This window comes from Hibiscus syriacus, unplaced genomic scaffold (genome assembly GCF_006381635.1).
Source record: "Hibiscus syriacus cultivar Baekdansim isolate YM2019G1 unplaced genomic scaffold, ASM638163v2 tig00111392_pilon, whole genome shotgun sequence".
NCBI lineage: Eukaryota > Viridiplantae > Streptophyta > Magnoliopsida > Malvales > Malvaceae > Hibiscus > Hibiscus syriacus.
The window spans coordinates 3746629-3772802 of record NW_024063078.1 but is presented as its reverse complement, the minus strand read 5'-3'; the positions used below and the strand labels follow the sequence as shown (position 1 = coordinate 3772802).

The window sequence follows — 26174 nt, the reverse complement described above, 5'->3', positions numbered from 1 at the left end:
TGGACCTCATTCAGGCGGTTACAAGCAGAAGACATGTGCTTTAACAACTGTCCTTTTGTGAAAATATCTCTTTGTTTTTTTTTCTGCGCCAGAAATGACAATGCATTGCAGTCTGCTTCAGCAACATGTGATGTTGTGACATTCCTCTCAACTTGTCCTATACTCATTGTTTCTTGTACATCACTAACCAACCACACATTTCCCATCATATAACACCTTAACAATGTAAAAATAACACAACCATCACAAATGCAACTACATGAAACTATATGAATTTAAAATGACCTATATAAACACTTAGACAAAGAATAACTTAAATGAAAAAAGACTTTAAAAGTAACATTTTTACGAAGTTATCAAAATCTCACAGAGAAAGAACGAGAGAAGCAAGCAAAGGGAAATACCAATTAGACCAAACAAATGAGAGGAAAAAACAAATAAGCTGAAGGAAAAACAAAGTCCAACACAGCTAAAGAAAAAATAGCCTGGCGAATGATACCATGTTAACATTTTTTTTGGATAATTTCACACACAAATAGAGATGTACCAAAGAAAGGGAGTCATAGAAGAAAGACAAGAAGTTTTGAAATTGTATATTCATCATACAACCGAAAGTTTTACAAACTCACACACACACATATATATATAACTTATAAGGTTATGTAACTAACTAACTAACAAATCACTAACTAATTTCTAACATCAGGAACTAATTCTAACTCTAAATTTAACAATTTCTCATTCTTCAATTTGTCTAAGAGAAAAAATAGTGAGAAAAACGAGTACAGAAAAATCATCGTACTTATATGTAGGTTACAGAAAAAGGGGACAACGTTATGCTTTATGGTAAGTTTTTTTTGGGTTTAATAGAAAATAAAAAAAAATAATATCTTAACTGGGCATTCATAGTTGCAAAGCGGAACATCAATGGAGTCTTCCATCTTCACAAGATTTCTCTTTTCTTAAAATTTTTAGAATTTTTTTAAAGAATAGAGACATGATTGGAAACTCTAAATTAAATTTAGGGATTAAGTTTTTTTTAAAGGAGAAGAGGTGATTGTTTCAAATTTTTGGGTCTCCAATGTGGTGGTCAACCCAATTCATGTAAGCAACTAACACGCTAACTTTATTTTTTGTCACACCTGTTAACGGCTATTAACGTTAAGTGACAAATTTATAACAAACAATAACATTATTGACCTATTTATAACTTTTAAAACATCAGTAGTCAAAACAAAAATTTACTTAAACATTAAAAATAATTTGCGTAGTTTACTATTTATTTATTGAAATATGGATGCGCTATTGCGTACTGTAATACAGGGTTTGGCTTTCGAGGATTCAATTCCAACATTCATCGATTTTCTTTATATGTCATATTAAAAACAGAAATAGAGAAAACCCTGAACCAGAACCCATCTTCTTCGACTTTAATACCTATTTTCTCAACAATTCACTCTCAATTCACTTCCACAATCCAAGGTAAGTCCCTCCTCACATTTTCTGTATTTTCGTCCTCTTATAATTCGATACCATACTTTTCTTAATTCAAGTTATTCTGCTGCTGAAACATGTCACCAGCTTTTTAAGTTATGCCTTTTCTCTTAGAACGTTGTTTTCTCATCTTGTTCAGATTTGGACTCTTTTGTTTGGAAAAAAAGAAGATTTGGGTTATCTTCTTTTCCTTTTTTGAGGATAAGTCGGAAAATTCATTGCTTTGTTTCATCTCGTCATTAAGTGACTTTCTTAAATTGGATTTTTTTAGTGAATTTGAAAAGATGAGTGGTGCTCCGAAGAGATATCATGAAGAAGGTGGTGGTCAGCCTTCTTCTGCTTCTAAATACCCTCTTGAGGAAACTGCTGCTTATCCTAAAATGCCTTCGTCTTCGGTTCCCGCCGAGTACCATCATCCTGCTCCTTATGACATGGGGCAAGATGTTAGAATGCCTAGGATTCCTAGAACCGAGCTTCATGGTGATTCGGGTAGAAGGTCACCTCTACACCACTCCATGTATAGAATGCCTTCTTCTGTTGCTTTGAATGATACACACATGGATTCTCATCAGGGTTTTTCTGACGGTAGGGTGGAGTTGCGGGATGCCAAGGAAAACCGAGAGATTAGGGCTGAGAGTCGAGAACAAAGGGTGGAATCCAGAGAGTTTTTTGCTGATTCTGCGAAGAGGGAGTATCCATCTGGGAAAGGTGAAAAGGTTGGTAGCTTTGAGAGTAGGGGAGATGAGGGTAAAGAATTGAAACATGATAGAGAGAATTATGGTGGTCCGAAGGGTGATTTGAACGTGGAAAAAGATTTTTATGGTGGGGCAAGTATTCATTCAAGTTGGAAGGATTCGAGGGACTACATTAGAGGAAAAAGATACTCAGACCCTGGTGGAAACATAGATCCATGGCACATCCAACGTGCTAATTCACAAGGAACTGTTGAAGTTGTAAAGGAAGGTTCTGCTACTGAAGAAAAAGATCATGCAGAAGGTCACGAGGCTGTTGGTGAGAACACGTTTGATTCAAAAGACGACGATAGATTTAAGGACAAGGATAGAAAAAGAAAAGATGGAAAACACCGGGATTGGGCAGATAGAGATAAAGAAAGAAGTGATCGTAGGAACAACGTGAATGTAGGTAATAGCAGTGGTGAGGTCAAAGAATCTGCAAGAGAGGAGAGAGAAATGGAGAGATGGGAAAGAGAAAGGAAGGATTTGAAGGAAAAAGAAAGGCCAAAAGAGAGGGAAAAGGATCATATGAAGAGAGAACCACTGAATGGAGCAGACAAAGAAGGATCAAACAATGACAAGGATTTAGGTGATGGATCTGTTAGAACACAAGAGCAGGAAAATCAGGCATCTGAGCAGAAAAAACAAAAAGACTTAGATAGCTGGAAAAATCCTGATAGGGAATCTAGAGATAGGAGAAGAGAAAGGGATGGTGACACAGAAGGAGACAGACCTGAGAAGCGCAGCAGGTGCTCTGACAAAGAATCTGATGATGGGTGTGGAGATGGTGAAGGGGCTACCGAAAGGGAAAAAGAAGGTTTCGGTTCTGGAGTCCAGCAGCGTAAAAGGATGCTTCGTCCAAGAGGAAGCCCTCAGGTGGCAAACCGTGAGCATGCTTTTCGGCCACGACCTCAAGACAATGAAGGGTGTGTCTTCCTAATCTTCTTAGTGGCTATTTTAATTTCAAGCATATTTACCTTAACGTGGCATTGTTCTACATGTTAGAGTGAAACATGCACTTTAAAATCTCATTGAATTCTAGCCTTTGTAATTAAGAATTAAGACTCGACATATAAACTCCTAATTAGGACTTAAAAAATTAGCTTTAAGAAAAATATTTCACAAAGACTTGCAATTCTTTTCTCACTGCGCAATTCTGGTTGAAGAAAATTTTTATTGTCAGAAAATATTATGAATAAATCTAGAAATTTGGAATTAATTTGAGGACAATGTCCTTACAGTTACGGAGAATTTGCATTGTATTATACATGTGATGTAAATGTGATCTTAGTTGGTACTTATGTTGTATCTTTCATGAAAGTAATAGAAGAGTACTTATGTGGAGTCTCTTGATTAACTACAATGAACGTTAGTGCAATTAAATTAGTAATTTGAGAACACTATCTAATTTTTAGTTATATGGTTCAAGAGGTCACTTGTACTGTTTTTAAGATATTGAACCTCTGGCCCACTTCTGAACACAATGAGATAATGGTACTTAGATGATAGTTTCTCTTATCTATGTGCACTTGACGTCAAAATATTCTTTGAATTACTTATTTCTCATTGCTAATGTAACAAATTAATTTAAATTTGAGAAGGGACATTCTTGAGTTAAAATGGAAGCTAAAGTTATGTTTTCTGAATGTCTTTATGAATTAAAGGATTTATATGGTAAGAATTTTCTGAAACTTGAAGTGGTTGTAATCTATACACAATGGATGGAAAGAATGGCTGCAGAATGGGAAGCGAAATATACATCAGTCTGGCCTTAGAATTTTTCTACATGAAACAAATTTCCTCTCTTTTCCTCTCTTTCCCTTACTCTCTAATCTGTGGTATCCATATACATCAGTCTGGCCTTAGAATTTTTCTACATGAAACAAATTTCCTCTCTTTCCCTTACTCTCAAATCTGTGGTATCCATATACATCAGTCTGCATGTTAATTGGGTTTGTCTATTTGTATTGGCTAATTTCAATGATGTTTTGGAAGTCTTTAGTAGCATTTGTCATACAGTTGATCTCATTGTTAAAAACAATGTCGCTGATATTAACTCTAAGGCATCTTATTTTCTTAGTTTCTGTGCTATGTGATTGATGCTTGACTATATATATGGTTTTCTGTTCTGAGGGCATTTCCAAGCTTTCAATCTTTACACAAAATGAAATTCATATAAATTAACTGTTACAGAAGTTCTTTTTAAGCGAGTTTAAAAATTCTGTTGGTTGAAGCTTTTGTTGCTACATTTTCATTTTCATTAAATACTACTCTGGTATGTTGGGCTTGCTACTTTTGCTTTCTAACAATAGTTTTTATGTTCTTTTTACTCTGCAGATCTCAGGGTAAGATGTGGTTTAGTGCATTCTGGATTTCAAAGTTTTAAATGCAACTTTGTCTTCATATTTGATTGATGGGGACAATATGATTTGGTAAAGGGGAGACAGATCTGATAGAAATTATCCTGGTTGCAGAGCTTCTCTTGGCCTGTGCTTAACATTTGGACATTTATGTTTTGTATGTTCGAGTGTCATTTGTAGTGGTAGTTTAGGCTTGACCTTGCACATTAATTTCATAGATGAATACTGAAACTTATGTCCTATTGCAGATTTTCTCTATTTTTTATTTGAAGGTGCAGTAGGATATGTATTAGGGTGTTCTACCTTAATTCTGTCAATCTTCAACTTAGAAAGGACAAAGCTAGGGAATAATTAAATCAGTGACATCAATATAGATGATTATCACTAGTCATCAAGTTCTAAATGCTAAAGTTCATTATTATTTTTAAGAGTCAAGGATGCTTAGAAGGAACTGTGGGTGAGCTAGAGCCTCATGAGTGGGGGAAACAGTATTTCAGTGATTTTAAGTGTTGTCTTGTTTATAACATGGTTATCTATATAGGTCTTGTTATTGTTGAATGGTTTCTGTTGACTGTTGAGTCTTCCTTTTCACACTTACTATATGTGGCATGTTCAATGCATCTTTTAATTGGGTTGTTTGTGGTCATTGATTGAACGGTAAGGTTTTAGACATTTCACTAGGGTCTGTATTTTTTCTTTGTAATCTATAATGTTTTTGTGATTTAGGTAAACTTGAAGTGTCTTCTGTCGTTTATAAAGTTGGTGAATGCATGCAAGAGCTAATTAAGTTGTGGAAAGAATATGAAGCTTCTGAAGCAGATAAAAATGGTGAAAGCTCTCAAAATGGCCCTACCCTTGAAATTAGAATACCTGCTGAGCATGTTACTGCCACAAATCGTCAGGTAGGACCTGAAAGATGTTCTCTCTTTCTTTTGAGGAATTTGTTCTCTTTATTCTACAATTTGCAAAAGTTGAAGTTTTTTCTTGATCCTAACTTTTTTCTCGTTTTTATTGCATTCTTTTACATTTTATTTGCCTTTTAGATTTTTTTTAATATTAGAGGTCTTTATGATGAGGAGATCTTGATGGTTTTATGTCTTGAAATTGGATAAAGTTGTCCAGGTCATTATCCTTCTTCCTTTCTCTCCGTCTCACTAAGTTCTATAAATTCATTATGTGCAGGTCAGAGGTGGCCAGCTTTGGGGGACTGATATATACACAGATGACTCTGATCTTGTTGCTGGTATGTTGTAATGGCAATTGGCAATATGAATTCTGTATGGATAGACCTTCCTTGGCCTTGTAAATCATAGAACAGTTAGATGTATCACACAATTTGCATTGATGTTGGGATGTTTTATTATAGTTCTTATGCATACTGGTTACTGTCGTCCAACTGCTTCCCCACCTCCACCAGCTATCCAAGAGCTACGTGCTACTATCCGTGTGCTGCCGCCACAAGATTGTGAGTTCAAATTTGTCCGTGTCTTGTTTTTCTACTAATTCCAGTAACACATGCCTCAGCAGCTTAACTCCATTAACAATAAACATATGAGCAGGGATTTAAATAGCGGTCTGCGCCCGCGATATAGTGGTAGCGGTGCCCTCCGCGACCGTTATTATATGACCGCAACACCCACAATCACCGCAATAGTGCCTGCTATGCCCGCAATCGCGGTAAACGCAACTCGACCGAATACGCGACCGCGATCGCGATTTGAATCCCTACATATGAGCTCTACTTAGTCCATTGACTTACTTTGGGTATATGGAAACATTTTAAGATAAGCATTTAAAATTTGGGTTTTCTAGTAGCTCAATCCAGAATCTTGTGGACCAAAGTTGACTTTTGCTGAATTGGTGTCGTGGTTTGATTTTGTTTTATTGGTTACATCAGTGTCTTTGTTTGCTTAGCTCTATTGGCAAACACATAATTTTTTATATTATCTTTGGTACTCTATTTATTTCTATTATCCATCAGAAATCTGTTTATATGTATCATTCTGACATTATAACACCAATAATTTGTTAGGTTACACCTCTAAACTAAGGAACAACGTCCGTTCCCGTGCTTGGGGAGCTGGAATCAGTGGTAGTTACCGTGTTGAGCGATGCTGCATTGTTAAGGTTACAAATTTCTGATTTTTTTTCCCTTTATTCCATTAGTTTAACAAGAACATGCAAAGCTTATATCTAAATTCAATAAATGATTATAATTTCTTTTGTTTCTTACATATTGTGTTTTCTTGCCATTTCTTATTTCAGAAAGGAGGTGCAACAATTGATTTGGAGCCATGCCTCACACATTCATCAACTGTGGAGCCCACCCTTGCTCCAGTTGCTGTAGAACGACCAATTAGGGCAGCAGCTTCTGTATTTCCTGCCTCGTATTTTCATCTAATTTCTTGAAGTTAAACTTTTAGTTTTGTCTTGTGTTTTCTAAAAGAGTTGTTGTTTTAATTAGTATGTATTGCTTTGCGTGACATGTCAATGCTTTTTCCTTGCTCGATATCTCATATCTTTTGGCATCAGTAACTTGTAACCATTGTCACAATTGGGAAATAGGTTTACAACTATTTGGAAACTTGACCATTTAACATATCATACAACTTGAACCACATGCATGTGCATGAGTGAATGCCTTTCCTAGTCAGGAGTAAATTATTGTGTGAAATGCATGGTGTCGTGAAAACCAGTATGCTAAAAGCACGAGGCAATGGAAGAAGCATTTGCTGCATAAGTTGGATATGTTACCTCTTCTTCATAAGTTTCTGGTTTTGGTTTACGTGGTATCTGCGTATTTTTATGGCAGATCATTATGAGTATTAATTTATCAAGTAGTTGAGGAATGTGAAGCTTCATACTTCATGTTCTTGAATTTTTTTTCTTTTATTGCCACCGTTATCATCTAATGTATTGTGTTTCTGTTTATATAATAGAACTAAGCTCATATGTTGCTCTTCAATTCTCAGAATGCTTTACGTCAGCAAAGATTTGTACGAGAAGTTACAATACAGTACAACCTCTGCAATGAGCCTTGGTACCTTCAAGACCTGTTTTTGATATCTTAATTTTTTGGAAGTTGCATTTCTCTTATAGATATATGGAGATGTTTAATACAAAAATTCCTTCATATTTCGGTATGTTTGCTAATCAGTTAACTAATTAGTCAAAGATAATCTACAGATTCAGCTATGATCTAAGCCTCTGAATATAATTTACACTGCTTATATAAGGAATTAGGGTAGCTAGGTTAAGTTCTAGATCTATCTCTTGTACATAATCTGAAGTTTTATTGTGTAGTGTATGAAATTGTCATGATTGTCTTCTGTTTAATTGCTTATTGTGCTGAACCTGCACTTTCGACTGTCACAATGATTCTTGCCATTTCCACAGGATTAAGTATAGTATCAGTATCGTTGCTGACAAAGGTCTAAAGAAACCCCTTTATACATCTGCCCGTCTGAAGAAAGGTGAAGTTCTGTACTTGGAGACACATTCTTGCAGGTATTAATGTTCTTTATATATCGCAATAATCGTGCTTTTGATATTAATACAAAACTTGTACTAATTGGTTTTAAATTACTGTGTGAAGGTATGAGCTATGTTTTACTGGAGAGAAAATGGTGAAAGCTACAACAGCATCTCAAGCACATGAAGCAGATACAGAGAAGTCGCAAAGTCACCATTCACATTCCTCAAACAGTGAAAAGATTGACTCTGATAATGTACTGACAGACGTTTTCAGATGGTCTCGCTGTAAGAAGCCCCTTCCTCAAAAGGTCATGCGTTCAATCGGAATTCCCCTACCACTTGATCATGTCGAGGTACTACATTTCATAGTTTACATTTTTGACAATGCATGGTGCTTTACTTGTTTTAGTATCTTCCATGTAAATTGACCTAGAACCCTTAGAAGATTCCGAAGTCTCTACGAGATGCATTAAACCTCCTTTCCAGCCTGCTAGTTTGATCCTTGTAATATAAGTGATTGCATGAAAATTCAGTTGGATATTTGTGATGATGAAACAGGTATTGGTGGAGAATATTGACTGGGAAGATGTGCAGTGGTCACAAACAGGTGTTTGGATAGCTGGAAAAGAGTACACACTTGCCCGGGTGCATTTTCTATCTTCAAATTAGCTGTGTTATTTTCAAGTTTGGGTATGTTCACATGCACAAACCATTTGTTTTAATTTTATTTTATTGTAAGAATGAAAGGTAGTGATTTGAAATAATATATTTGACCTTCAGATTGAATCGAAATAGAGGTCCAGCTTGCCTTGTCTCATTGAAGGGCCAAAGTTTGGCTTGCCCATATTCACGTCTCAATTGAATGATAAGGGTTACACCTATGTTACCTGGAACATGGATCCTTCAGTACAGGGAGCAAAAATTAATTCGTTGTTTTTTAAAATATAAGTATATAAATATAAAATATTTTGAAAATTGAAAATTTTCTAACAGAAACCCAGAAAATTCGACTTGAAAAAAATTCAAAATTAAGTTTGAGTTATAAAATAAGACATGTTAATTTAGCTAGTTCAAAATTTTTCGACTTGATTTGATAAAATATTTATTAAAAATAAATGTAAAAGAATTCTTCATTTATTATTCAAGTCATCTAAATTGTTTACAACTCTATCTTTATATACACACTAATGAAATGGTCAACATGCTAACTAATTACAAACTGAATGCTAACAAACTGTAACAACCAAACTGAATATTCTAAACTACTTCTCAACACTACCCTTCAAGTTGGTAGTCTAAAGACATCTTTGATTCCAACTTGGAAATTAAATATTCATGTTGTTGTGCTCCCAAACCCTTGGTTAAGATATCAACCAACTGATTTGCTGATGAAATATAGTCTGCTTGAGCCACTCCTTGTATTTTCTCCCGAATAAAATGACAATATATTTCAATATACTTTGTTTTTTCATGAGTACTGCAATTTGTAATACTGCCTTACTGTCACAATAAAGTTTAGCTAACTGCAAGTCCTTCACTCCAAATTCCATCAATAATCCTATCAACCATACAATTTCAGCTACTGTTATTGCCATGTTTTTTATATTCTACCTCTGTTGATGACCTTGCTATGGTGTTTTGTTTCATTGATTTCCAAGAAACCAAGGAGTTCCCAAGTTTAACACAAAAACCAGTGATTGATCTTCTAGTAATCAAACAAGATGCCCAATCAGCATCACAAAAAGCTGTCAATTGCATTGTCCTAGAGAATAACAAAATTCTTTGGCCAAGATTTTTTTTCACATATTTAACTACTCTAAGTGCTGCTTCTAAATGAGATCTCTTTGGCTGCTGCATGAACTGAATTAAGTGGTGTAGCACATAAGTGATATTTGGTCTAGTGCGGGTTAGGTAAATTAGTCTCCCTATTAGCCTCTGGAAGACTTCTTTTTCTTTCTACAACACTTGATCATCACATTCATTCTGCCCATTACTTTCAGCCAATTGAGAATCATAAACTGATGTAGTAAATTTAATATTCTGCTCAATGGGAGTGCAAACAGGTTTAGCCCCTCCTAATCTTGTTTCTTCAATAAGTTCTAGTGCATACCTCCTTTGGTTTAACAATATTCCTTCACTTGATCTAACTATCTCAAACCCAAAAAAATACTTAAGTTCTCCTAAATCTTTCATTCTGAAATTAGCATTCAAAATTCCTTTCAACTCATCTATCATTGCAGCATTATTACCAGTAATCAGCAAATCATCAACATATATAAACATGATCACTATGCTAGTTCCCTTTCTTTTTGTAAAGAGTAAATAGTCAAACTTACTTTGAACATGCTCAACAGAAATCTAGGCTTCAGTTAATCTCATATTTCACTGTCTGGAGGCTTGTTTGAAGCCATAAATAGACTTCTGCAATCTACAAACTGTGTTCTCCCCCTGGATGTGGAATCCCTCAAGCAGCTACATATAGACTTCCTCAACTAAATTGCCCTGAAGAAAGGGCATTACATACGTCCATTTAAAACAAAGGCCAATGTTGCATGGATGTCGGGGCTAAAACAGTACGCACTATGACTAACTTGGCAACAAATGAGAAAGTTTCAACATAATTCACACATTCTCGCAAGTTGTAAACCTTTGCAACCAAACGTGCCTTAGAGCGCTCAACTTTTCCATTTGATTGATACTTAACTCTGTACACCTATTTACATCTAATGGGAACTTTCCCATGTGGCAAAGGTACCATAGTCCATGTATTGTTTGACTCTAATGCTTGAATCTCTTCTTGCATTGCCTTGATCCATAAAGGGTTTTGAATAGCCACATTATATGTACGAGGTTCAATTATGGAAGTGGAAGAAAGAAAAAATTGGGTATGTGGAGGAAGATGAGAATAAGAAATAGTATTTGAAATAGGATAATGACTTGATGTAGAAGATTGACAGGAAACATATTCAGTCAACCAAAGAGAATGCTTAAAGACTCGAGAAAATCTCCTAACAACTTGTTCAAATGGAGGAACAACACTATGAGAAGAACCAGAAATAGATTGGTCAGGTAAAGAACAATCAAAACCAACAGGAATGACTTTTTCAGAAGATACAAGACTAGGGTGACTAGAAGAAATGACAGGCTGTTGAGAAAAATGATCACAATGTGAGGAAGACAGACCAAGAGGACTAAGGTGACTGGAGGATATATCTGTTGAAGACAATGAATCAAGTACCAAAAAATCAGAATCTTGAATAAAAGGCTAGGAAGAAAATAATCTAGAAGACCACGCAGAAGAATGAAAAGGAAAAGAAGATTCATGAAAGCGAATATCCCCACTAACAAAAAATGATTTAGAGACAAGGCTAAACAATAAATTGCCCTTTTGAGTGACAAAGTACCCCATGAATACTAAAGGAACTGCTTTAGGAGATAATTTGCCACTATACTTTGTTTTAATAGCGTAACAATAAACATCCAAAGACTCTTAAATGAGACAAAGAGGGTGACTTGTGATGAAGCAATTCATAAGGGAATTTCCAATAAAGAATGGCAAAAGGAAGCCTATTTATTATATAGCAAACAGTTAAGACTATAATACCCCAACCCGTACCCGAACCGGATACGAGTCCGAGATGTCACATTGACATTTCAAAACCTTTATTCTTGCAAAATAACATAACATTTGACTTATATTAAGAAAAATACGATCATATATTGTTAAATTTATTTGGTATAAAATTTTGAGGTAAAAACGTATTTATGAACAGTAAAATACGGTATAAACAGCACCGTGAACATTAATGAACAATGCTACAGAGCATCGATACATTGCTACAGTGCACCGATGTACTAAAATTTCGAAGCAAAATTGTGCATCGATGCACTGCTACAGTGACTTTTGTAAAACGTTCATAAAACTCGTAAAAATTTAACCGTTCATTACTATACATTTACATAAATAGGTTTAAAACATTACAAAACTTGATCAGAGCATAAATACTTAATTTACCAACTTTGTTTACATGCCAACCTATTTTCACATAATAAGACATACTATTTAATCTATTTCTGATTTGACCTTCAAGTGGAGTTATGTTGTTTTGCTGAGCTTATAATGGATCTCTCTGCTTTTCGGTACCTACGTGTAAAACACTTACACGCTAAGTCATAGACTTAGTGAGTTATATAAACATATAATGGAAATCATAAAACATATAACAAAATGTATACATGCACATATACCATCATTATCATGATTTCTATCATAATCATTAACCCATTTATCATAGAGAAAATAGCCTCAGTGACCAAAAATCCCATATAATATACGATTTTAACCAACTTTTTCCGGATTTGCCAAAATGACCAACAAAATCGCAATGCGATCGCTAATTCGCAACGTGATCTCCATTATCGCAAATCAGTTTCCAGATTCGTAACACGATTATGACTATCGCAATGCGATTTTTCAATTTCGCGTTGCGATTTTCCCAATTCGCAATGCGAATAAGTAAATCGCAACGCGAATTGGGAAAATCGCAATGCGATACTGACTATCGCAACGCGATAATACAAAATCGCAACGCGATACTGACTTTCGCAACGCGATACTTACTTTCGCAACGCGATACTGACTTTCGCAACGAGATAATACATAATCGCAATGGGATTTTCAAAGCGCCATTAGTATAGCAACGCGTATTTTATTTTCAAATTCCAAACACGAATATTAATATATTGGAACACTGAACCGTCCACAGTATATCCCATAATCGCAACTCATAACCTAAAACCTAAAATCACAACTCAGTCCCATCTCCATCTCTCACTCTCTCACCCATCTTCGACGAAATCCGTCCCCATCTCCGGCAAAATCCGTCTATCTCCATCTCTCAGAGCCACCCTCACAATCAGAAATGGAAAATCAACCAAATCAACCACCGAGGGTTAGTTTTTTTAATTATTTTCTTTTTGAAATTTTTGCATTATTATTAGGTTTTTCATATTGAAATTGATGATAAGTTTACTAGTAATTTCAATAATAGATTAACCATTTCACTTAGATTGCTTATTAAATCAACCGATAATCGCAACGCGAAATGAAAATTGCAACGACAAAATCGCAACGCGATTTTATTCTCTCGTTGCGATAGTCAAATTCACGTTGCGATTGTCATTTTCGTGTTGCGATTTTCATTTTCAGAAACTATTCTTCTTCTGCAAATTGAAACTTGAATGAATTGCATTACTTCAACCAAAAAACAAAGAGAAATAAGAAATTCACAGTGTTGCAAATTTAAGTTTGAAGAATAAACTACTACTCTTTATGTTTATTATTGTTTTTGGTATATCTTCACAGTGTAGTTTTTGGTATATCTAACTTAGTATGTTTATTGTTTTTGTAGAACTTTTATTCGGCTCAATTGACCTTAAAGAATAAAGTCAGCCTGGCCAAAACAATTGCGTCGAAGCTTTCACCTGCACAAAGAAAAATGTTTGAGGATACTTGCTTCGGGCCATGGCTGAAAGTACAACATCCCGGTGGAGATGCGATGTTGACACACCTGTTTCTTCAAACCATGACTAGGGATCTACCAGATACTATACAACATCGTGATGAAGAGATATGGTTTGATTTTCCACCGGCGTATACATGTTTTGGGCGGGAGGAGTTTTGCTTAATCACCGGTCTACGCTTCGGACACGATGATGTAGGTCGGTACACTAGACACATTACCTGCCCATCATGGTTATCCCGGGTTTTTCCTGAGCTGGAGAGGCCGAATCTACACGTGGAAGACCTGAAGATATTATTGAATAAGAAAGATGGTTTTACTCGGATGGATGACGTCGATGTTGTCCGAGTATGCCTTCTAATACTTTTGCATGCCGACTTTTTAGGCAGATAGGCCAGACAACCTATTCCAAATGATCTAATCAAATTGGTAGAAGACCTAAATGCGTGGAACCTGTTTCTGTGGGGCTCGTATTTATGGAAAGCTACATGGAATAAGTTATCGTCTGCCTTGGATGATCGAAAAAGTTTGCATGGCGATGGTTCCAAATACACTTTGACAGGCTTTATTTGGGCCTTTAAGGTAAGAATTTTTATATAATGTTTCCAAAATTATAAGTAATTATTTAACAATTACTAATGTTTGTTATTATATTGTTTGTAGATTTGGATATTTGAGGCCTTTCCCGCCATGAAAACATATGCAATAAAAACTTCAAATGATATTCCCAGGGCTATTTCCTGGAAGAGGAAACAGACTTTGCAATGGGAAGATTTACTACGGTATACGACAATAAATAATGTAAGTTAACATAAATACTACCATATGTTTATAAACAAGTTATTACTAGTACACGTTTAACTTTGTTTGAGCTTTTATATTGTTAGGAGGCCAACACTCCATTACAGAGGCTGACACCCACAGAAGCTGAGCTTGCCACTGATTGGTGGCAAGCTAGTAAGCGTTTTTTTGATGGCACAGATGATGAGCAGCCTCCACTTTGGGAGCCATCACCTCACCTAGAGCTATCACCTCACCCAGAGCCATCACCTGATCGACCCGACTATACACCTCCACAACGACAGCCATCACCTATTCTGTCACATCATCGAGCCTATTCTCCACCATCACCGCAAGATAGGCGACCGGCAAAGATGCCACGACGTTTATCTCCCTGTTCTCCACCTCCACCTCCACGGGATGAGTTAGGGGAGTTACGTGATGAGGTCAATGCCTTGCGTGAGGAGGTCGGTACTTTACGCAAAGACGATGGTGCATGGCGTGTTGAGGTGTATACTTTACGCGGTGAGGTAGCCGCTCTACGTGAGATGGTAGCATCGTTGTAGAATGAGGTTCATACTCTACGCAATGAGGTAAGTTTAAGATTTTTCATATTTAACTTGATGATAAATTTACTCGTAATTTCACTTAGATTAACCATTTCACTTAGATTGCTTAATAAATTCATTCGGTTGCTGCCAATACTGCTAAACTATTTTTTGTTAGTATTTGTTTTTTGGTTTTGTTTTTGTCTTTTGGTTAAAGTAATGCAATCCATTCAAGTTTCAATTTGCAGAAGAAGAATAGTTTACTTTCGCAACACGAAAATGACTATCGCAACGCGGAAATGGCTATTGCAATGCGAAATGAAAATCGCAATGACAAAATCGCAATGTGAAATGAAAATCGCAATGACAAAATCGCAACGCGAAACACAAATCGCATTGCGATTTTCATTTCGCATTGCGATTTTCATTTCACATTGCGATTTTGTCGTTGCGATAGTCATTTCCGCGTTGCGATAGTCATTTTTCGCGTTGCGAAAGTAAGTTTCGTGTTGCGAAAGTAAACTATTCTTCTTCTTGAATGTTTATATATGTTGTCCTTTTAAATGTTTATATAAGTGCTTACTTCTGGAATGTTATCTGATGCATTTTGTGAACTATGATAGAATAATGACTTGGGTGAATACAATGCAAGTTTGAAACATATTTATCTTTGTTTAATATCATGTCTGTTTATTTACTGATTTATGTATTAATTTTTTTTAACGGCCTGATAAGGTGGATGCTTTACGTCGGGTTTTCCTTGCACGACGGAGTTCACGCATCAGACGGCGTACACGTGCTATTACGTCTCCGTTCACCCCAATGGTGCGAAGACTCCGCAAGAAGAAGCCCGACTCACCTGTCATCCCTCAAGAGTCCCCTCCAATCGTTCAAGAGGCCCCTATCATCCCTCAAGAGTCCCCCCACCGTTCAAGAGGCCACTGTCATCGTTGAAGAGGTCCCTCCCACCATTCCAGAGCCCGATTCATATGGGGTAATATATCGAATTATTGAGAAACCCCCACCGTTGCCGGACATGATGGATGAGAGTTGGCTCTCGTATGAGTTACCGGCTAGTACCCTTCCGGTATCTGAAGTGGAGAGGAGACAACTACCGGAAACAATTCTGGATAATACCCTTTGGGCTAAGACCGCAGTTGATTTTTATCTACATGAGCGGAGCCAAGGGTGTTACACTGACATAAGCAAACTCAACGATGAGATGTATTTGTTGCTTAATCGATCTTGGTGGGGTGTGTTATTAGGGGTTGAAGACAGTGGCTATTTCGATGGGGAGGTAAGTCTTATATTTGTCTTATATATGATTTTGATTAATTTTTTTAAAAATTAATGTAATTCACTAATATGTCTTTTTTTGTAAAACAGCATATCGATGCGTGGGTGTCACGTCTTCTAATAATAAGGAAGCTTAGGAAAAATAAAAAAAAATCGCGATATACAATAATGCCGGCGGCTTTTCACCAGTTCACTTGAAGAATCAACGAGATGAATCATTTTCGTTGGGCAATGGACAAGCTAAACTTTATCCTGCATGGTGGGAGGTCGATAAGGTTAGTGTTTATTTTTAAATTTTTTTAAAGGTGTTCATAAATAAGTGCGCAAATAAATGAATTATTACTTATGATTGCAGATGTTTATCCCTGTTTTGGAATGTCGTCATTGACTTCTCGTCCAACTTCAGCTCTCATCCCTGAAGATAATAGTATATGACAGCATGATAAATTACATATCACTGTCTGATTTGAGAGATATTATCAAGGGATGGAGCTCTCATTTGGCTAAATTCTTGGATGGGATTAATTATTGGACTCATTCTGGACACAAGAAGCCAAAGAAGTTCAATGTCACAGTTGTCAGAGACGAGACCGTGCCATAACAATCGCCGGGAGCCAGAGGGGATTGTGGTCCTCTCGTATGCATGTGCTTGGCGTGTTTGACGACGGGAAACACAGAGTTTCTACCTCCCACCGATAGAGATAGAGCTGCAGTAGGCTTGTGGTTTCGGCATTATATGGCTAGATCGATAAATTCGAGACGTTGCCTACCTGCATCCGCGTTATGAAAGTATCCATTGTTAATTGGTAAGTCAAATGCAAGTTTTGTTAACATATATACTCCTTTTGGTTTGAAAATGTTTGGTTAAGTACCTAGAATTCAATAATTTGCTGTTTGTAGGTTTTAGATGTGCATGAAGTCTTGTTTGAGCAAATGTTTGGTTTATGCAGGTTAATCCTTAAGTGAGTTGCGAGAAATTGATGTACGGGTGCAAAAGTTGATTCATTGATTCAATAATTGATGAGGAAATAAGAATTATTATTATTTTTTGATTGTTTAATTAATTTGTAAAAAATGATTTGTAAAATGTTGATTTGTTTAATTGATGTGTACATAATTCTTATTTGTGCTTGTTTAATTGATTGAAATGTAATAGTTGATTTGTTGATTTTCAATCTGCATTATGTTGAAGGCAAAACAGACTGTCGCAACACGAAACTGACTATCGCAACGAGAGAATCGCAATGCGAAATGAAAATCGCAATGCGAAATGAAAATCGCAATGCGAAATGAAAATCGCAATACGAAATGAAAATCGCAACGAGAAAATCGCAATGCGATTTTCATTTCGCGTTGCGATTTTCTCATTGCGATAGCCATTTTCGCGTTGCGATAGCCATTTTCGCGTTGCGATAGTCATTTTCGCGTTGCGATTTCCCCGTTGCGATAGTCAAATGAATGTCTAATAAGTGATAACATCTGAATAGATCATAACAATGTTCAAACTCAAGTTACTAATACATGCCTAACTGAAAATGTTAAAAGTGCACACATAAAATACACATAATACAACGTTTGCATTTAAAAATCACCTAAGTTAACAGTCCCAAAAGGTGAAGCCGGTTGTGATTGGGATTTTGAAGATGATTGCGATTTTGATTGCCTTTTGCTTGACACCATATGAGCTTTGGATTTTGGTGAGGATCCATATTTTGGTAGAGGAAAAGATGATTGTGATGGCACTGGTGAACCACATGTCAACCTTATATGACCACTTTCCTTGCACCGACTACATGTCGATCTCATTGCGAAAGTCAGAATCGCGTTGCGAAAGTCAGTATCGCATTGCGATTTTGTATTATCGCGTTGCGATAGTCAGTATCGCATTGCGATTTTCCAAATTCGCATTGCGATTTACTTATTCTCATTGCGAATTGGGAAAATCGCAACGCGAAATTGGAAAATCGCATTGCGATAGTCATAATCGCGTTGCGAATCTGGAAACTGATTTGCAATAATGGAGATCGCGTTGCGAATTAGCGATCGCATTGCGATTTTGTTGGTCATTTTGGCAAATCCGGAAAAAGTTGGTTAAAATCGTATATTATATGGGATTTTTGGTCACTGAGGTTATTTTCTCTTTATCATATGATCTTGTACTTATCATTTCTATATATCATGTATCATTCCATATACTCAATTCACATATATATATATATATATCATTAACGTGCTTATCGGTACTTATATTACTATCTCTAATTTCTTTTTATCATATAAACATATACTAAACATTTCTATACACATCATGGATCACATATATCATTTCACAACATAACACACATAGTGTCATACCAATTAATTTATTTACTCTCTTTAAAGCCCTTGTATTAGCCCATGTATACTTTTGAGAACTTAAGGTATGTGAGTACATTGAGGTTGTGCACCACTATGCTGTCACTACAGCTCGTATAAATGTCCCGAAGGACCAGTCCATAGATTCCGAAGAACCTAGGTAATCAGTCCATATGTCTCGAAGAACATAGGTAAATAGTTCATATATCCCGAAGAACATAGGTAAACCCTCGACCCTGCCAACTATACCCCTGGCTCTCATATCACATAACATGGGCATTATCATTTATAACAGTTCACATTACTTATTCATATCCTTTCTCTTATAAACACATATATTTTCTTTTCAGTCACGTATCACATGTACGTGTAATCATTGATCTTATAATCACATGTTCCTTCTCTTCTAACACATACCACATGTATGTGTAAACATATATCTAATATCATATAACACGTATCACAAATGCATGTATTCACATAGATCATTTCATATGGCTTTTATCATTTCTCATTTGTTCATGTAACCTTGTATGTCATATCAAGTAACATATATCATATGTTGCATTTCCACGTAAGCATGTAAATCATGTAACATATAATAGCATACATCCATTTCTATGTACTAATGCACATATAAGAATCACATCAATCACATAACATTTTAGGAGTCACTTCTTACCATAGTAACTCCGTCACTGGCTCATCGCAAGCCAATGTTTGATCAATAACATAAGTACAATTAAATTGCACTCACCTTAGCCTTGCTTTCTTTGAATAAATCTTAATCCTTCGATTGTTCCAGAATTCGTTTAGGCTCTGTATCTACATAAATATAATTTTCAAGACGATTATCAGAAACCTAAACCTTATACTTCAATTCTATTAATTTAAACGAATTTAATAAACTCATATTTCTAATTTCCTTTAGGAGTGTACCGATGCACTATGGATGCATCAATACCCAAATTAGGTTCGAAATTCCCATGCATCGATGCACACCTTAATGCATCGATGCACCTTCAAATTTTGTCTTAGTGCATCGGTGCCCATTCATAGTGTATCGATGCACTCGTCAATTATAAACTGATTTCACTCGAAAATTTCATAACTTCTCACTAAAATTCTTCATGTTTCATTCCCTTTTCTATTCTTAACTCAAGTACATATACTTAAACTAATTTCTACTCATTCAATACACCTTTAACCTTAAAATTCTATCTTTCATATGGAAATCAATAATCATACCAAATTTTCCATGTTATCCAAACTTTGATTTAACACTTATAACTTCTTATTCATGCCTATGACAAGTCAAATTCAACCTCCAAATTCATTTAAACACTCTTATTCAAAATTTCACTTATCCACTTCTTATCTTTAATCCTTCATAACTTACAAATCTTTGAGTTTTTATAACCTTTTGCATCTCCATCATCTTTCCTAAAGCTTCATGAATCAAAACCATGCTTGAATTTGAAGGATTAACCAAAAGAAATCAAACTTACCTTGGGCTTGGGTGCTTCACGTTTGGGAGAAGAAGAAGATAAAGAAGATAAGTCTCTCGAAACTTATCTCCTCAATTGTGATTCACATGGGTATTATAATACCCACTAACCATTATTTAATTATTTCCTTGTTCAATGACTCATTTGCCTTTTTATTCTTTTAATAATTACTAACAACCCTTCAGGAAATACTTTCCAATAAATCATTAAACTATTCAACTTTTTCACTTTAATCACCAAATTCTGAAATTTTACAATTTGGTCACTAACCCGGTATTGAGGATGTTACAAAGACACACTCACCCCAAATCTTAAAGGTACTCTAGACTGAAAACGAAGTGCACAAGCAACTTCCAAGAGGTGTTTGTGTTTCCTTTCAGCTACCCCATTCTGCTAAGGAGTATCAACACAAGAGGATTGATGAAGAACCCCTAAAGAAGAGAAAAAAGAAGAACACTTTGTACTAAAGAATTCAAACATGTTATCACTACGAAATGATTTTAACAGAAGCTTGAAAATGATTATGAATAAAGGAGAAATGCTTTTTTAAAGAAAGAAGAGCATTATACTTGAGCTTCAATAGATACACTCAGGACATCTTAGTATAGTCATCAACTATTGTAAGAAATAACCTATGCCCATTATGGGTAGAAAATCTATAAGAGCTCCACAAGTCCACATGAATCATCTAAAAAGGAATTTCAAACTTAGAATGACAAATTGAAAAAGATAATCGTGTCTGCTTGGCTAGAGGACAGACAAAACAAGAATGAATAGTAGGAGCATTCAAATTACAATCAACAAGCAAAGGCATATTATGCAATTTCAAAAAAGAAGCATGACCTAACCGAGCATTGCCAAATATATGTTTTATTAACAGAAGAAGACATATAATGAGATATAATATTGGATGTCATACTTGAAACTTTAGAAGCATAATCCGAATAAAATAAACCAGATGACTCAAGAACATATAAACCTCTTTGTTTCCTACCAATTTTCAACATCTTGCCACTGGAGAGATCCTGAAAGATGCAAAAATAAGGATAAAATTGAAAAACACAATTTAAATCAAGAGTTAATTTGGAACAGACAACAAATTGTGATTTGGAGAAAGAAATAAAGAAAATTTGAGATTTTAGGCCTTTTGAGCAAAAATTTGGAGAAAGTTATTATTGAGAAAAATGTTCATGAGAGTTTGATGATGACAACCCTTATATTTGATTACCTAATTGGTTAGGAAAAATCGTGGTTTAATGTTAAATTCTTTTTTATAATTTTAATATTTATAGTTAATAATCTTTACAGTAGATAGTTAAAAGCTATCGGGTGACATCTTTTCTCTCCTTTAAATTGTGAGTTCAATACTCATTAGGAGCACAATTTGTCTTTCTCCCCCTTTAGATGAAAAATATTTCAAAAAGAAAGTTTATATAAACTTTCCTACTAAATTTATAGTTGTTCCTACAATTCATAACTAATAATTCTTCGCTAACAAATCATAAAAGATAAGAAAAAACACACATTAAAAATAAGAAAAAATTGAATTGCAAAACCAATTTATTAGAATTAAGTGCAATGGATGATATTACTATAGAAGCATATTACAAACTTTATTACATTTCTACAACATTAAAGAGTAGTAAGACTGTTATTTATAAAACAATAAACAACTCTTACCGATAGTCATGTAATCTATTGATAGAATGATTATACTTGGATAACATTATATAAACAACTCCTAAACCTATCGCAAACTTCTTATTCGAAGGAAAGACTTGATGAGAACATAGAAAAACAAATTTTAGGGTGAAATATCAGAACTGGTCCATCGGAATGGGCTCAAGGATTGACTTCACACACTCTTGATTTTGATCGGTTTGAATGCCAAAGAAATCCCCATATTTGTATAACCTATGAACGCATCGTATCATTAGTGCGGCAAGTTTGACAACGGCGGGTGCCCTAATTGAATCTTCAATTATTGCTTTGTTGAGTTTTTTCCACAAATTTATCAATAAACCTTGTACATGATCACTTGCTTCTTCTTCTGTCACTCCTTTTTGAATCATGTAAAAATGTGTGAAATTCATTGATTCTCCTCTTTCCATTTCTTTCTGCACGTAAAATGTGGCTTAATATATAGTATTAAAATAGAAAAAAAAAACCGATTTCAGACAATATTGTAACAAACCGTGGCAGTTTCTAAATCGTCAATGAATCGGCCAAAGTAAGCAGGCACACAAACTAAATCACTGTGAGGCCAATCCTTCACAAATTCCGACAAGTATTGATCTATACTGTGTCCTGTCACTCCAAAGATTCCATATATGATAGAAATAACAATGCCGATGGATACAAATGCGTTCTCTAGATATTCTTCTGCCACTTGGTGTGTATCCACTGTGCAACCATTGTGCTTCCTTATAATATGTTCCAATATAATGCTTCCACTACAAAAAGAAAAGTTTAATGTATGAATATATGAATATGATTTTGGATTTTCTGTTCAACTGGACCGTACCTGTTCCTTAAGGTAGGGTAGAATTTCGATACCATTATCTGTCAAAGCATCTTGGACCATTTCACTAACATGGTTGTACATGGCTTCATAGATAAATTTCATGTATTCTGGAAGTTCGTCCACTGCTTTAAGATCCCATCTGCAATTCGAGATAAATTTTGACATAACAAGTCGATATTAGATTATCTATCTATCTATATCTATCTTATATATATGGGATAAGATCATGTTACACAACGTAAAACTCTTTAGTTTTATACAGATTTAAGACTGTTTGATGAGTGAAAATAGATGATTTAGATTAACAGTAGAATATGAGAAAATATTCACAGGGAAAAAAACAATGAGTTAATCTCAGTCATCTATTTTCACTCATCTATTTTCACCCATCTGACGGTCCTAAATCTGTATAAAACGAAAGAGTTTTACATTGTGTAAATGGATCCTAACCCTATATATATTACCTATTCACTGCATCCATGTATTTCTCAAGCTCATCAAGTGATCCATATGTGTCAAATATGTCATCTAAGGGAGCTGCCAAGCATCCAAATTTTGCTATATTTCTTCTACACTGGGAAAATTGGGATTTTTATTAAATTTTGCTATATGGATCCTAACCCTATATATATTACCTATCCTTGCGTTAATGCATCCTCATTTTTTGGGATTTTTATTAAATTTTTAATAGGTTTTTTCAGATTTTTCTCTTTTTTTTTTTTTAATTTGGCTGTCATTATTGACTTGAGGTGATGACGATGGAGTAGTTGACCGATGATTGGAATCGTCGAGAATGTGTGGCCGGAACAGTGGCGGCGGCGTGACTCTTCATATGCTGGCGGTAACGGCGGCTAAAAACATTGATGTGTCACAAGGTGAAGTCAATGGACTCAAAATGCAGTTCAAACCAATACAAACATAAATTTTTGCAGTATCGTGTTGTATTTTTCTTGGTTCACTCATTCGCTACGACCATCAATTGTCAAGATTTCCCAGGTTTAGCTTCACAATTCACGTTTTCCAGGATCTATTGCTTTGATGTGTCGGTGGAAAAGAAAAGTCATGAACAAAGATCCTAAAAATAATCCTTGAATTTAGATTTAATTTTGATATACATCAATCAATAATTTAATTGGAAAAATATTTTTTGTGTGTAAATGATGTGGATAAAAAATCGATGTAGAGGTAAAATTATTAATAATATAATAAAAGATTTCATGAAATAAATTTTCGTAAAAATGAGATGAAAATTGAAATAAAAAATTAAATACTTTTACTTAGCAGTTTGGGCAAGTCATTTACTATAAATTTAGTTTGGAAAATATATAAATTTTATCTGATAAATTTGAGTCAATAGTTTATTAGTTGAAAACGAAATTCATAATGAGGGGACGTGGAATTATTTTTCTCCACAAGTTATGCACGTTTAATTTAGTAAGACTTGAAATTTATTCGTAATTAATTTTTGAAGACTTGAAATTGTGAATGGCAAAGTGGAATTGAATATTATTTTTTACGCGTGTTTTATCTGTGTTTATTTAATAAACGAATACCCTTTTTAAAATCGCATCACGATTTCTAAAATTAAGTCAATGTTGTGTTACTAGGCACAATAGTTGATATCTCACGTTTATGCTAGGGGTAGAATGCTATCGGTCTTAATAAACGAATACTCTTTTTAACTTTGTATTTGTAATGATTTTTAAATTAAATAAAATTCGAACTCAAAGTTTCCAATTTTAAATATAGGGTAATCAACTAGATACCAATTTTTGAGTGCTTGTGGGGTGCTAATTATTCCATACACATAACTGACTCCCGAACATGATTTTTTGATTTTCACATACCTCAAAACTTTTTAATAAAAATAAAATGTTTTATTAAAATCACTCGGTTTTCATGGTGTCCCAATTACACCTTAAATGATTGGTGGCAACTCCTTGCATTTCGATAAATCATTTTAAAAGAGAAAACCCCGAGTCGGTATCGGTCTTTCCTCGCCCGAGCGAAAAACGGTGTCGACAAATAGTAGTCAAATATAATAAAATAAATGAAATAATTATATAAGGTATTTCATAAATATAAATAAATATGCATACATAAAATAATATAATAAGACAATGAAAAGTATAAGGATTAAAACATATTTAAACCATTCGAAACAAGGATTAAATCACAACATTTCAAAATAAAAAGGACTAAACATGCTAATAAATCATATCATTCATAACAATATATAAAATCAGCAACGATTAAAATTAACAATCCGAAAATAACATATCTAATGTACAAACAAGCATAAACTCGAAATAACTAAGATTAAGAATCAAAATATAACACGTACAAAACTTAGGGAACAAAATTAGAAACACAAACGATTTAATTAGGGACTAAAATACAATTGTACAAACCCAGAGACCACCCTCGAATTATTTACCCATGTGCGAATATGGTACAACCCTAACCCCACTAAACTACGTCGTTTTGAGACTTATATATATATCATATTATAAGTTTTTTTTGGCTAACCTAGCCTCATTTTCCCCTCCATTCAGTCGTTCCCTTCTCCCTTTTATCTCAACTTTTCATTTTTTTTCACAAGAGAATACCAATCAGTGGCCACAAACCATCGTGGCCACCACCGTACGCCTCCCCGACGAGGGGCCAATCTCACTCGAAACACCCTAAATACCAACCCCTAACTCCTTTTTCTTCTAAACTGAGCTTATTGGACCCTAAAACTCCTCAAAATGTAATCCATATTAAAGGAGATAACTAATACGTCGAACCCACCCTCGTCGCCGGTGAGAAGCCTTAAACCCGAGGTGAAGCCTTAATTCAGCACGAATTAAGTGATCTTAGTGATTAAAGGATTGTTGTTATCATTGAGGTCTCGAGTTCGAGCACTGCTCATGTTGGGATATGAGCGTTTATTGTCAAATAGTTGAGAGTCTTTGTACATATATTATCTTGTATTCCCTCTAGATTTATATATAAAAAAACTCAAAATTTACGAGATAACATTTAATTTGTGTAATATTAAAACTTACAATAACCTAAATTATTATTAGATCAAAACTTTTAAAAACACGGGTCGGACTTTCATTATGCCTTGTTCAAGTAACAAGGTCTATTTCGAGAAAAAAGTGGGGGATTCATTAGCTAGAGCAAAGGGCTATTTCGTTAACTCGAGGAAGAGTGAGTACTAGTCCTGGCATTTAAAAGACTAGTTACTCTCTTGTCTGTATCCGAGAGAGCAGCAAAGCCCCCGGAGCTGTATAAAGAGAAAGAAGTCAGTGAACTTTTTTAATTCGACCTACTTGATTAAATCTTTAATATTTTTTTATATTTTTTAATTTAAATATTTATTTTTACATAAACCAAAATACTATTAGACCAAAATTATATTGAATATATAAATTTTAACAGGGGACGAGGTCCCTTTGGACCCTCACTAAGCTCCACCCCTAAATGGTAAGTTGTTGGGCGACGTTCGGTGAAAAGAAATACCAGTTTCCTCTTGATATAGCTCTTCAAAGATAGTATACATTGAAGAACACAATTTTTCGAGATGAATAT

General features: G+C 34.9%; 2 protein-coding genes across 4 annotated transcripts; one reads left to right on the top strand and one right to left on the bottom strand.

Moving 5' to 3' along the window:
• The first annotated feature begins 1412 nt into the window (after window positions 1-1412).
• LOC120160697 lies at window positions 1413-24214 on the top strand. Of its 3 annotated transcripts, XM_039171056.1 has the most exons (13): window positions 1413-1482; window positions 1695-3154; window positions 4566-4573; window positions 5315-5490; window positions 5771-5831; window positions 5955-6053; window positions 6621-6715; window positions 6854-6961; window positions 7561-7628; window positions 7985-8095; window positions 8184-8415; window positions 8621-8756; window positions 24203-24214. In XM_039171056.1, the coding sequence occupies exons 2-12, from the start codon at window positions 1779-1781 to the stop codon at window positions 8729-8731; spliced, it is 2445 nt and encodes an 814-aa protein (XP_039026987.1). In that variant the 5' UTR covers window positions 1413-1482; window positions 1695-1778; the 3' UTR covers window positions 8732-8756; window positions 24203-24214. The 3 variants fall into 3 exon arrangements, with proteins under 3 accessions (XP_039026987.1, XP_039026984.1, XP_039026986.1); XM_039171053.1 differs by lacking the exon at window positions 24203-24214 and having other exon boundaries at window positions 8621-8839; XM_039171055.1 differs by lacking the exons at window positions 1413-1482; window positions 24203-24214 and having other exon boundaries at window positions 1658-3154; window positions 8621-8839.
• On the bottom strand, window positions 21870-23177 carry LOC120160700 (gamma-terpinene synthase, chloroplastic-like). Its single transcript, XM_039171058.1, has 4 exons — window positions 23060-23177; window positions 22596-22734; window positions 22266-22524; window positions 21870-22188 (listed from the first exon to the last, which is right to left on the bottom strand). The coding sequence occupies exons 2-4, from the start codon at window positions 22628-22630 to the stop codon at window positions 21889-21891; spliced, it is 594 nt and encodes a 197-aa protein (XP_039026989.1). The 5' UTR covers window positions 22631-22734; window positions 23060-23177; the 3' UTR covers window positions 21870-21888.
• Window positions 24215-26174: the final 1960 nt, after the last annotated feature.